The sequence below is a fragment of the Camarhynchus parvulus genome, chromosome 3, assembly GCF_901933205.1.
Source record: "Camarhynchus parvulus chromosome 3, STF_HiC, whole genome shotgun sequence".
Classification (NCBI taxonomy): domain Eukaryota; kingdom Metazoa; phylum Chordata; class Aves; order Passeriformes; family Thraupidae; genus Camarhynchus; species Camarhynchus parvulus.
The window spans coordinates 81,671,635-81,685,570 of record NC_044573.1 but is presented as its reverse complement, the minus strand read 5'-3'; the positions used below and the strand labels follow the sequence as shown (position 1 = coordinate 81,685,570).

The 13,936-nt window shown below is 35.5% G+C and overlaps 1 protein-coding gene across 1 annotated transcript in view; it reads right to left on the bottom strand.

Moving 5' to 3' along the window:
* Positions 1-13,936, bottom strand: part of PXDN (peroxidasin) — an 83,295-nt gene that overhangs the window by 52,693 nt on the left and 16,666 nt on the right. Inside the window, exons 2-3 of the mRNA XM_030946277.1 lie at positions 3,567-3,638; positions 1,869-1,940 (exon numbers count right to left, since the gene is read on the bottom strand). Coding sequence (XP_030802137.1) covers positions 1,869-1,940; positions 3,567-3,638 — 144 coding nt within the window. The remainder of the gene's footprint in view (positions 1-1,868; positions 1,941-3,566; positions 3,639-13,936) is intronic.

Below are 13,936 nucleotides of genomic sequence, written 5' to 3'. Positions count from 1 at the left end.
TTGTCATAAGAACAGAAGTAACATCACGGATCAATGATCTAGTTTTATGAAACATGACAGCACAAGTTAGGTTTGCAAATATCAACAGGACCAGATGATACTAAAGCTCAACTTTTCCAGGTGAATTGACTTTATAATAGTACAATCTGAGCAGTATTTCCAACTTTTGCACAATCTCTCCCCCCAATTTCTACTTCAGTGAATCCTTTTGGAAAGAAATGTTTTTATTTGTTCCCTTCATTTAATAGAATACAGTTAGCATTCAGTAACTCAGCTGGAACTTTAACTGCTGAACAGTATCGATTTGCTACATCTAAGTCTTCTGTATTGATAACCTCACCAGTACCAGAAATTTTGTAACTTTAAGGCTGTTCAATGTAAACATTTGTCACAGCATTTGAAACGGGCAAAAAACCCCTTCGTTTATTTTTCAAAACAAAGGATAGCTTTAAAGATCTCCCTGCAGTTCAATAAATTACCACACTGAACTTTATATTTAAATTTCCCAGGGAACAACAGGAAAATAAAAAGATCTTCCTCTTAATAATACAGATACTGACAGCCATTACTACCTGTATATGAAAACAAATCAGAGTTCAATTATCTTTTTTCGCTTTTTCATTGAACTGAACACTCTGCATTGTTAAGCTTTATTTCAGGTTTACTACAGCTAGGCAAAGGCAAGCATGTGAAAACAAAAAAGTAATAAGACTCAATAAAAATCTTTGTACAGTTGCTGACTATGGAAGGAAGTTTAGCAAACCTCACATAGTAAAACCTTATGTACTATACTACTACATGCAGACATTTCTTGTAACAAATAAAATCATCGTGGACTTTCATCATTCATTAGCAACAGTCTATTCAATAGTCCTTTCCCTCCTATTGTGTAGAGGTTAAATAATTTCATTACTGAAAGACAATACACATAAAAAGGAGAGCAGGAAATGTAATCAAGCACAACTTGGAAAAACAAGTAAATGTGTCTGCACAAATTTGTGTGATTTTCTCCCTGCTCCCACCTCCTTAGAGGCCTTCTGGCTGTATTCTTGGAAACTGCATGGAAATTTTAGCTTCTGAATTGTTTCCAAAGCAATGAAATCTCAATGTGACCTTTTTCTTCTGTATGTCATTCACGTAACCATCAATCAATACTCCAAGACAATGGAGTGAAACTTTTCTAAATGACACTCCCTAAGGTCATCTCCAGAAACTAGAGCTGAGAATCCATGACAGCTAACTATGCAGCTTTAGTCTATTATACAGACAAAAATAACATTTTGATGCCTTTTGTTTATTCATATAATTAATAACCTTAGTATGTTTGTTAAAAAAGAGGGAAGTTAGGTTTAAAATATACAGGCTGACTGAAGACCTAGAACTAACAGCAAATCATATACACACTCTGATATTTTGGGTTTGACTGAATTTTTCAGTTATGAATTCAGTGAAAAATTTAGGGATAGTTAATAAGCTTAAGTAAGTTACAAGCTTCTGCAGACAACCTTTGGACTAGCTACTTTCGAATCACTTTTCAAAAGACAAAAAGTACCTGTGTGAAGATTTCAGTGAACAATTAAAGAGGTGGTTTCCTTCTCCTTTCAATGTATCCCTTTTTAAATTATAAGTTGCATATAATAAACAGCAACTAGTCAGTCCTTTAAAATTAATTGCCTAGAGATAGCAGTCTTTTATTAGCAACAACTTAGAGAAAAACAGTTGCTCCCACCCCATAAATTCATTTCACAGACTTTCAGTGCAGTTTATCTCCTGATATAGTGAGTCAGATAGAAATCACCATCTCAGATTAGAACACTTTCTCACTGAAGAAGCTGTTACACAGTGAAGTGACATTTCATTTAACTTACAGATATTTCAGATTTTCAAGATCTTCAAATGCCCCACTAGGAATTCTTTTGATTTGATTGTTGTTTAGAAGCCTACAAAAAGAAATAACAACCATTTATTTTAACATAAAGAAACACTACGGGAAAAAGTGTAAAAGCAGGGGCAATATAGTATTAAATAGAAAATGCTTTTTCCCCTAAGAGTAACTGTTAGAGAAAAAAAATGTTAGGTGCTTACAGCTGCTCAACCACTACCTTGCAGGTGAAAACCTGAAAAAATTAGACAGAACTGTGAAAAAATAAATTAAAAAATACCCAAACCCATAAAAACAGCAACAAAGATAAACAAACAAAACCCCAAACCCAAACAAAAAACAAAAAGATACACCCAGAAATGAAATAATGCAGTTTCTTGAAGTTATCTGTGATGTAGATGAAGGGGAGGAAAAAACCTTCTGCATCACATCAGTTTGAAACTGATAAAAACAAAGACTTGTCACTAGCAGGTGCATTAAAGTGACTTTTCCCAGATGTTTCTTAGCATTATCTTGTGTACTGGGCCTTTACATTGTATAGGAACACATTTGCACTCATCCCTCATACACTGGTTTTACAAAGAGCAAGGAATTCAAACTTAATGTATCCTGTCTTTATTTGGGACTTATGAATATCAGATCAGTGATTTGGACAGTTAAAACTTGAGCTGGATATCTGGCAGAAATTGTAGTTCAAAACTGGGGATCAGCTGCAAACAGAAGTATGACCAAAGGAGACTGAAAATAGGGACAGTTAGTAAGAATATCTTGGCAGCACAGATTTGGACAATATACATTTTGGGGAAAGTCCTATCATTTCTTCTGGTGTGAATATAGTGTACAAGATGTGTCAGTATATTTGCCCTGATTGCCTGCAGATAAATAGTGATCCAAAGCTCACTGACATCACTACTGTATTTCAGCTCATACACTACTTGTGTTCTGGGAAACAGTCACATTTGCAATCATAAGTTATGTACATTTTAAAGTAAAAATAACTGTCTATCTTAATTCCTCCTGATGCCTGCTAATATATTAAGGAAGAGAAACATGCATGCATTTGTTTTTAAAGCGATGCCTGAAGGAATGATAGAGGAGATACAAAGTTAAAATGATAATACTAATTGTATTATTGGTTGTAAAAGGTCTTTTAGAAAGACTTTTCTTCACAATAGTAAATGATAAAAAAGACCTCCATAAATGGCAGCTCAGTAGGAACAAAACCATCTGACTCCTGCCAGTCCTGGTAAGCACATTAGAATAGGAAAGTTCAGAATATTAGAATTTGTCAAATATTTTGTAACTGTAACACATTTGCACATCTCAGCCTTTGAACAGCTTTCTTGTAACCCCATGGTTTATTATGTGATATTCCAGCAAAACAATTTAGCACCATGTCAAAAAAAATCTTACAATAATGGTCTGCATTTTTTCATGAAATTCAATTAAAGCATATTAGTAAAATACTAGTATGCAAATAATTTTCTTTTTATCTTGATAAACATACACATGTTTTTGCCTTCAAATATTTTGGTCCTAACCCCCACTTCTCCCATCTGTGTAAGTGCTACAGCTCAAATTTATGAGACTACTTACCTGTGAAAAGTAAGCAAATATGACACATTATCAAATTGATCATATTAAGTCCAAAGGGAATGGGTCTTAGGGTTGAAAAAGGACTTACAGTGTGTTCAGGTTTTTAAGCCTTCTAAACTCTCCAGGCTGGATTTCTTTGATCCTATTAAATCTCAGGTCTCTGTAGAATAAAAAAGGAAAAAAAATCATGTTATTAAAAAAGCTTCGTATTTTTTAATATGAAAAAATGAACTAAGTACAAGTCTTTTGTGATGACTGACCAGCTTCTGTCCATAAAACACAACACAACCAAAGCAAAACAAATCCAAAGGCTGTTTGACAAGTTTAGGAGAGGATTCACCAAAGCCAGCCTCAGTGGTCAGTATCTAAGTTAAACCTGTGGTCATGAAGTATGTTCTCTTCCACAGTGAAGCAACTGGTAATGGGTTGTTCAGTATTTCACTAAATTGAATTGTCACTGTACTTTAAATGCTGTTTGTAAATAATACTGTAGGACAAAAATGCTTATTTATAAATAAACAGATACAGAAACATTTGAATCAGGAAAAAAAATCAGGAAAAAGAAGGGACAAGTTAAGACTTTTAAGCTATTTAATTCTTTAGTTCTGAGTAAGGAGGCTTAAATGCCCTATGTTGTCTTGTTTCTAAAACATGTAAACCCAGCTGCCTGAAGCTAGACATTTCCTTATTTAATTTTACTTTCTCTTATTATTTTATGTTTCTACCACCTTCCATTTCCTGTTAGTTCTATAGCTTAATGAGAAGTTCTCCAAGAAGAAGGAAACCTATTTCTCAAGCAAAGTTCTGCAGAGAAAGCAAGGTCAGGGAGCAAGGTGGGGGTGGAGCAGGGATGTGGGGAAACACCTTGGCTGTGCCAGTCTCACCCCTCTCTTCTGCTGAGAGCAGGCAACAGAGCTTCCCACCTCTGCCACCTCCTGTTCTCCCCTGACTCCATGTCTGGCTACTGTATTCCAGCAGCTCAAAATTGGTTTAACCAACTGGTCAGAACCAGCAATAAACCCATGCAAAAGAACCCAAAACAACCGGGAAATAATTTTCTGCCTGACAAGCAAAATGGACAGGCTTCTTGGGAGAGCACTCAGGTGAGAGGAGGACTACAGGACGAGGGGAGAGGAAGCAGGGTGATAAGTCTGTCCTCTTCCCTAGCAACAGACCAAGAACATCAGGACCTTAGAGTGTCTGGCAAGCAAACAGAAGGGAAGAAAATGGAAAGTAAGTAAAATCTAAGACTGTGATCACATATCTTAGAACATACACTTACCAACTGCTTTCAAAAAGTAGAATATAAATGTGTCACAACTGTAATCTTTGCGCCATGCCTGGTCTCAATTAAAGCAAATGTGCTCTGCATTTTAACAGGTAATATGTTAACAGAAGTCTCTCTGCAATTTCGTTAAAGGAAATACAGAAGAGCAGACAAAACATCAGCTGCATCCTAATCCCATGCAACCTCACTGGCTGAGGCTGCATTAATGGCAGGTATAGTTGTCTGAAGTCTTTTACGAAGAACATACTTAAGCATCATTCCTCATGAATCCACCCATTAGGATTTGTTCATCTCTGGAATAATGGCCTCAGAAGGACGTTTTCTATGTTAGGGGTTTAGGATGTGGCCTACTGTTCATTGCAGGGAAAGGATTAGACGTGGTTCTGTTTGCATTACACTCCGCCAAAATACTTGATCAGTCACTGGAATAAATGAGGGATGCAAACTTCTGTCTCTTATTTAGATGTGTAGTTAAACTGCCTGTAGATGTGCTGGACAGCCCCTTTAGACAACACTCAGCAAACTGAGGATTTCCAGATTTAGAAACAGAGCCCTAACTTGTTCTTCACAAAAGCACTTCTTCAGTTCTGATTTAACAGCATCACATTTTGCTCATCACTCAGATGTTTTATGTGTCATACATATATGTTCCTGATGAGAAGGAGATGCTGCCTCTGACCCTCAGGTGCCAAGATATTCTAAACAACCATCCAGTAGATCCCTCTGTAGGAATCAGTGGACATGACATACTACTTTACTTTTCTTGATTTTTCTAGATTATCTGAAAGTTTATTGTGTTCCAAAAGAGCATTTTAGCTTTGACTAAAATATTCAAAAGTGCAAACATTCAATATTCTTGAATGGAATATTGGAAACTGAGTATTTTTCAAAAGCCTCAAACTACCATTACAACTAGCAATATTTAGCTCCAAAAAACGTCTTTTTTAAGATATAAAATAATGCACATTCATCCATATGACAAGAAGGCCTATTCTGTACATCAGCGCAAAGACAATAAATAAAAATTTAACTTTTATGAACACAAGCAAGGAGCCAGGGCACTGGGTCAGCAGCAAAATGAACCCTCTTTTGATGTATCCAATCAACTCTGCAGTAACTCTTGAGGAAAACTGGGGATTAGGAACACAAAGCAGAGTAATTACAGGCATTATTACATGCAGTACCAAGCTGCATGTAATATCATATATAGTGGTATTTATCTCAACTCCTAACACTATTGCCCTTCTCATATGAAGTTGTTAAAGCTAAAGAAGACATCAAGTTTGAAATGTTACCCATTCATTTTCATTCTACATAAAGATATGAAAAAAAGGAGCTGCAATAAAACACAGCACATAAATTTTCCCTAGAACACAGTATATTTTGTATCTGTAAGTAAAATTATAAAGAATATATATGTATTATTCAAAGTCAGTACTACAATTAAAATTGGAGGGAAAAAACAATGTTAACCTTACTAAAATGTAGGATTATAATTTTGGTCCATTCATTCAAAGAATATTTCCTCTGTCAAAGGAAGTAACATTTATCAGTGTTCACTCAAAGTATTTTCATTAATTTTCAGCACAAAATCCCCCAAAATAAAGAGTTAAACAGCTCACAAATTAAGAAGATAAAAGTTAAATCATAACCACTGAAGATTTCTAAAGAAGAAATCTGTCAAACTGCAATAATTTCCCTATACAACAAGAAAATAAACAAGTGGATAAAGGAAATAGAATTTACATTGCATGCACTATTACTTTAAGGGGTGTGACATATGCCATTCACATAAACAATAGAGGAAATCTCTATAAACCAAGTGTTCAACTGCTAGGGGAAAAGATATGCAAGACTGGTTATTGAAGTGAAAGATTGCATCCAACAGAATTGGCAGAAATCAGATTCAGTAGAAGGAAAAAAAAAAGCTAAAACTTTAGTTATAACTGTCATACCATCATAGGAGAAAAACACCAAACCCATTCCATACTAAACAGAAATGCCATGCCCCCACAGCACAGACACCACATTCAGCTTACGATAACAGAATGATTTCAGGGAACAGAAGAGCTCAGAGCAAAAGCCCAACAGCAATTGCAAATGTCCCCTTGGAGAGTGAATGGCAGGAATGAGGACTGTGTTAAAACTGAAAAATGAGTATGGGTAGCACAAATAGGCCATTATGGAGCAGATCTTCAAAGGCATTTTGTGTTGCTGAAATAATGTGTGGTCAACCAGCATGATGAGGTTTCCTGACCCTTTTTTTCTGACTAGTACTGGCCCAACTGTGCCACATGACTTTCACTCACAAAAGCTTGCTCCCTGCCCATTCAATTCTATTTTACTTTTTTCGCTGCTCCCCATTTCACTCTTACAAACTGACATATCCTGGCTGGATGCTGTGCTTTGGACCAGAGCAAGCCTGACTCCCACTGACCAGCCAGAGTGCACCAGGAGGTTAAAACAGCACACTCAGGGGAGCCGCTCAGTTGTGGACTGTCATTTTTCCCCCCTCCTAATCTCTAAACAGTAAATGAAATTACCAATTAAAGAAATGCAAACACCTATGATGATGGCATTGAATTTTAGGGTATTTAACAACTTTTGCAGAACAATTCAAAGCTAAATGTCATGCATTGGTTTTTAAAAGAAAACTCTATTACACTTAATTCAGATTGTCCCTTTTATTATGTGTTTCAAAGTGAAAACATTTACTCCTTAAAATTGTAGCTAGACAACATACTTCAAGCTGAAAAATCCACTTCAACCGCACAGGATTCCCCAGAAGCTAAGCCCATCATTTTGAAGCATGTCTTGCCTGAATAACACAAACAAAACACGTCCATGGTAGCCAGCAAACTGAATACTCTCAAGGGTTATTTTATTCCTGGCTGCACTCAGGAGCTCTGTTCTGCGCTAATCCATGGAGCATGACCAGGAAATGTTCGGCAGAGCGCGAGGCTGCGTGGGCCAAGAACGTGCCAGGGAGCAGGCGGTCAATTTAGCAATTGCATGCCCCTGAGATTCACATTCCAGCGCCCGGGAATGGCTGTGGTCCCACAGCCCTGCAAGGAGCCATGGCCAGGACATGTGCCAGGCAGGGTGTGCACACACTCACTGGCTTTGGCGGCTCCCTGCATTATGTTACCTGAACAGGGCTCTGGGAAGATCTCTAAGGCCCAGATGGATGGCATAGAAGTAAATATAATATTTGTGTATGTTTCCTTTCTGTCACAAAGCAAATGAGAAATGTGCTGCAGACACTTTTTGTCTGGATGAAAATGAATCCTGTTCTTAATAAATTCTTTATTTGAGCTAACAGCATACATTTATCTCCCCTCTTTACACTGCCCATTTTTAACTATTTCTAATTTAGCATTGAAAATTAACTTCTAACAATATTTTTATTTCATTAAACACAGTGAAAATTTCTAAATATATAAAAATTAAAAACCATTGCTGTCCCATAAGATCCAGTGCTTCTGTGGCACATCCTGGCACTGCAGGACATTTTTTAAAGCTTGCACTGGCAGTGTGCAGTAATGAAAGATAGAATTTCTCTCTTAAAACATCCTAATGGGGTATGGCAACATTGGGCCATATGAATTCATTGCAAGTTTACAAAATAACACTCTATAAACACTAAAGACCTTAATAAATATTTGGACATATGACAGTCACACAGGCTACAAAGCAAATGGTACAAAATTGACCTTAAACATCAAGCAACTTACAAGAACTAATTAAAGAAGTTTCTGTTTGAAATGCCTACGAGAGTATGGATTGTTTTTACTTAGATCAAAACATGCACTGAACATAAAAGTGCAACTTTTTATATAAAATGCTTAAAGTGCAGGTTTTTTTCATTCTTTTTTTTCTAGTTATTGCTAAGCAACATACAGGGTGGAAAGGTAAGGACTATAATTTCATTACTTCTATGAAGGGTTAGACTTGACATATTTCAATAATATTATTTCAGGTCCCTTTTTGCATATGCTTGAATTTTAAAGATTCTGTTGCTTCATCAAATTCAGAAAAATCATTAACTGTTTTAAGTCAAATGGATTTAAAGTAGGGTTGTGAAGAACATATCACATGCTCTCATCATGCACCTCAAAAGGCCGCCACCTTTGGATCAGATTGTGCATACTCAACACCAAAAGTGGTCACTCCCAGTCATCACTCCACCAATGATAACCTACTGATCTCAAAAAATAAGCACTTATTAGTCAGCAGTTATTACAAAAAGTGTCACCCTAAGCTGAACAAATGTGAAAATTCCTTATAAAGAACTGCTGGAGCAGCAGTGGGAAAGACACCAGGACTTCTCCACTGCTTGATCCATCCCAGCCACATACTCCTCATCTCCCCCTGAGGACTGGGCATCCTGTGACTTATTAGAGCTTGGAGGATGTCCCAAAGATCCCCCCATTGCTAGAGAGTATACTAAAAATGGCTTTCATTTTTTTCAATTTTAATCTGTGTCAGAAAAAAAATTGTCATGACCCAACACTAAGATCTTTAATAAAAAAATTAAACCCAAAATTTAACGTGTTATGCTACTGCTTCTTCTACAGTCATCTTCCTCTATATATACACATATAATTAGCCATTTGTAACATGGATGTAGAAACACTGTATATATCTTGGGAAATATTGTATGTATGCAAAGCATAACATCAGGGCATTCACAAAAAAACTCGCTCTGCTTTCCTCAGAAATGAGACAATTAAAGAGATTTCAAATCTAGTATCACAACTACAAGTATTCTTGATTACTCCTAGCTACAGGATATAAATGAAAGCAAAAATATAAATAATTTAATTTAAGGCTCATTTGCTTGGGTGTAACAATAAGATTTACAAAATGTAGTATAAGGAAAGAGTTTCTAACTTTAGCTGCTAAAATTACCAACACAGCCTCAAAATCTTAGACTAAAGTAAGGGAGATAACTTAGTTTTCTTTGGACACTTTTATTCCTATTATTAAAAAATGCTTGAGAGGGGTATTGTATATGCAAAAGGAAGATTTTAAGCACAACATGTAATCTGATCTTCTGTTTATACCTCTCCCGATACTTGAGGCATTCACATTTTCTGAAAAATCCCGTTGCCCAGGATTTTTCTCCTGGGAAGCTGAGAAGCTTCAGAGAAAAATGAAAACAATAATTATCTCATTTGCTTCTCCTCTGTTTTGCTCATGTGGAATGTGTTTGGAGATTGTTTATCCAACAGGTGATTGTTTATCCAACAGGTGATTGTTTCATTGGTTTCTGGTGTGAGTGTTTTCACTCACTGGCCAATCAGCGCCAAGCTGTGTCAGGACTCTGGAGAAAGTCACGAGTTTTCATTATTATCTTTTTAGCATTGTGTAAGTATCCTTTCTGTATTCTTTAGTATAGTTTAGTATAGTATTCTTTAATATAATATAGTATCATAAAATAATTAATTAGCCTTCTGAGAACATGGAGTCAGATTCATCATTCCTTCCTGCCATGAGGGTCCCCGCAAATACAATAGATACTGAAAAAGAAAAATGCAAAAATAGACTTTTGATCCCATTTCCTTGTCACATTAAAGAATAAATTTGTTATTGTTTTCACTGTTAAGGCTGAGGAAGACACACAGCTGGTCAAACCAAGCATTCATTAGTTGCACCGACACCAATCAATTGTGCAACATGAAGCTAAGTCTTACTTAGTACTTTTTGGTTAGACCTACTACTTCATATCATCTGGACTTCCCAACTTCAGAAGATCCCTTTAATAATCTGTTAATCTCCAAGGATCTGTTGTAAGCTTTTCTAGTCCAAAAATGAAAATACCCTCTTACTTTGCTTAATAACACTAAATGCAAACAACAGAACAACCTACACACCAAACTGCACTTACATTTGTTATATTTGTCCTAGGGACTATTGACCAGCATATTGCTCCCAGGTATCACAGAGTAAAGATCACATTCACACATTCATGCTAAGGAACACTACATGAAAAGGAAAGTAAGTAAAACAATACAATTTTTTTAAAAACACCAAATCCTAGGAGTGTCTCCAAAACCAGTATCTGTAAATACAGAATAAAGCAAATTTACCACTGGCACACTAGAACAAAGTATTTAAACGGAAGTTTTGAAGAGCTGCATTTTTTTTAGCCTGACATATTGGAAGCATCTGATTTCACACTTGAATTTGAAAATAGTCACGTATCTGCTAGCTTTTGACAAGACAAAGGCAATTTGGATGAAACCAACTTAGTCATAAATACGCTGTTTCAAATGCCATGCTGACCCATTAATGACTTTTATTACCAGTCCTCATTTGAAAGCAAAATACTAAAGCATTTACCAATGAAACCAAATCCTGATTTTTATTAGCAATGAAGGTAAGTATCTCATTACCTTGTTTCAAGGGTTAACCAGCATTGATTCAAGACATGAATGAACTTAAAATTTAGAGTTATTTCCTCAGCTAAGCAAAATCACCACAGCAGCAAAATCTGAAAGAACACAACTGTCTTAAGTATTTTAAAAATGGATAGGTTCTCAAATGTCCAACCTCTGCTGCAAAGGTAGATGCTTTTAAAAGGTCCAGTGAAAACTATTTAAAGCTAAACCACTTCCTCTATAAGTGATTGTAAAGTGTATGGCAATATAATTTTCACTACTTTAATCTGATAAATTAAAAGGAGGTAGTGGCTGAAATAATGCAAGCTTTAAAATTATGCATTTGTCATTGTCATAATATTCTGCTATTAAGTGATATAAAGAGTCTGAGAAAGATGCTTATGTGAAACACAGAGCACTCATTCATCTGTAAGGCTAATTATGAAATGCTGATTGGCAACAAGAAGTGACAAAATGGAAAATAAATTCCTTCAGCTGTGTGATATATACTGAATCTGGAAAAATGGTGCAAACTAGCTAAACTCATTTTCCTTTAAAAAAAAGAAGGGAGAATTAATAGACAAACATTAGATTTGCAGATCTATTAGACTTAAAAGGTAAAACAATAATTTAAGTTTACATAATTGCCATCATGCATTTAGCACTTTTATGACGTGTTCATAAGGTAGGAATTGTCATAACCAGATGATTTTACCATTGCTAAATCCAAAAGAACAAAATAAGACACATTTTTTTCCTAACCATTGCAGATTAATTACTACCCAGCAGAAATAACCTATACCTTGAACACCAAACTGCTATGTTTCTCAATACAGAACAAAAGATCTGCAAATGCCAGCAAGACCACATTGCTTATGTCTACTTTATTCTTATTCTTTTTTTATTCAAGGTCATCCCAGCAGGAAATGAAAAACAGCCATCAGCATAGTAAAAACATTCAAACAGAGTAGAGCATGAAAATTGCACAAAAGAGGTTATATAATCAAGTCAGTGGAGTAACTGGATGATGTCAATGGCACTTTAATGCTGCTTTAACTACTGCTCTGTAAAAAAAAAATGTGTCACTTTGTTGAACAAACAAAGACACAGACATCACTTAAAAAAAATAAAACCAAACCCTACTTGCAGCTATAGTACTACTTACAGTAATCATCTCTGTTAGCAGTGTAACACTTGCTGGAATACTAGAGAAACCAAGTTTTTGTGGGGTTTTTTGGCCTCCTTTCAGATTTAGCCCTAGAGCTTCTTTTACAAAAAAAATTGTATCATTCTCCTTTTTCTTGGTGATTCATTTTCTGGATTAATCTTCCCTAGTCTAATTATTACATACAATATGTAATTTTCTGTAATTTATATTGCAATATTTTACATTATCATGTACATTAGCATGCAGCATATAAAAAAGTCACTGCATTTTGAGAACATTCTTACACAGTAAGGGGGTATCATAGTCAATAGTACCTAGTATACTGTAATTTCAGTAACAAAAGTAAATGGTAGGACCACAAAAATATTGCAATCTGTTGAACAGAATGCAGAACATTTGGCAGTACTCATTTTGATCATAAACCCATGCTTCAGAAAATATAAATAATGAAGTCTAGATGATATATCAATTATCTCATTAAAACAATATTTGATTTGCACAAATATGTAAGATTTGTTAACAGGAATTTTGAGTTCACATGTCTTAAGAACTATTTTATCAGCTACCGCTTTGGTGAACGCAGAGCTTATTCTATATCCTTCTCCAAGAGCTAAGGATTTGTTTTAACTAACAATTATTTTGCCATTACAGTTGAAAGGAACACATTTAAATGTTAATTCAATGAAATGCACAACAGTATTGTCTTACTAAGTCTTTAGATCCCTTTGCTGCCCTTGTTGCCAATATTTCTAACCAGCCATTAAAAGTGCCATTAAAAGGACTCAAGTGGGATTTGCTGGTCCAAAATTTTAGGTCTGTAGGCTTGCCAAAAATTATACATGGAAATTTTACCATGGTGTGATTGTGGCTCTTTGTCTTATCCACTTTCAGAGTCCTTCAATATTCATCTACAACAGAAATTATTTTGAAATCAGAAATTTTATTTTATAATAGTTTCTAATTCTCATGCTATCTTAAAAAAAAACAAACCAAAAAACACCAAAACAAAACCAAACTAACATAACCAAACTCCCCTCCTTTTACCAGCATGGATAGAATTCAGAGATGCGATTACTGTTTCTGCAGTCTGAGAAATTACAAGAAAAGGCAAAACGTCTTTATTTCTCTCAGGGGGATCTATTGCTGAAACCAAACAATGAAAAGGCTGTTGACAGCACAGCCATATGTTTCATTACTGATTATTTTTCACAGAAATGACCTTGGGAAAGGGCTGATGTTTTGTCCTGTGTTTTTGCTATGCCCAATAAAACAGAGCACCACAGTTGTATCTGCATGCTGTACTAACACAAATCTGAGAGAGCAAAGGTCTTGGATCAAACTAACGGTTGGCACAGTTTGTGTAAAGACCTATGATACATTGAAATATTTTAGAGGACTAGTGGCAGTTGGAGATGCAACCTTTTCTTGGTTTCCTTTTTAATATTTAAGAATATGCAGTTTCAACTGGACTTTTGAATAAAAAGTTACATTTCCCCTCTGTAGTAGGCTAAAGAAGACACCAAAACATGAAGCTGACTAGTTTATGGCTCAGCATGAACCACTGAAACAAATGCACTAGTTTTGTTTGCTTTTAAAGTTAGCAGTCCTGTGAATTACTA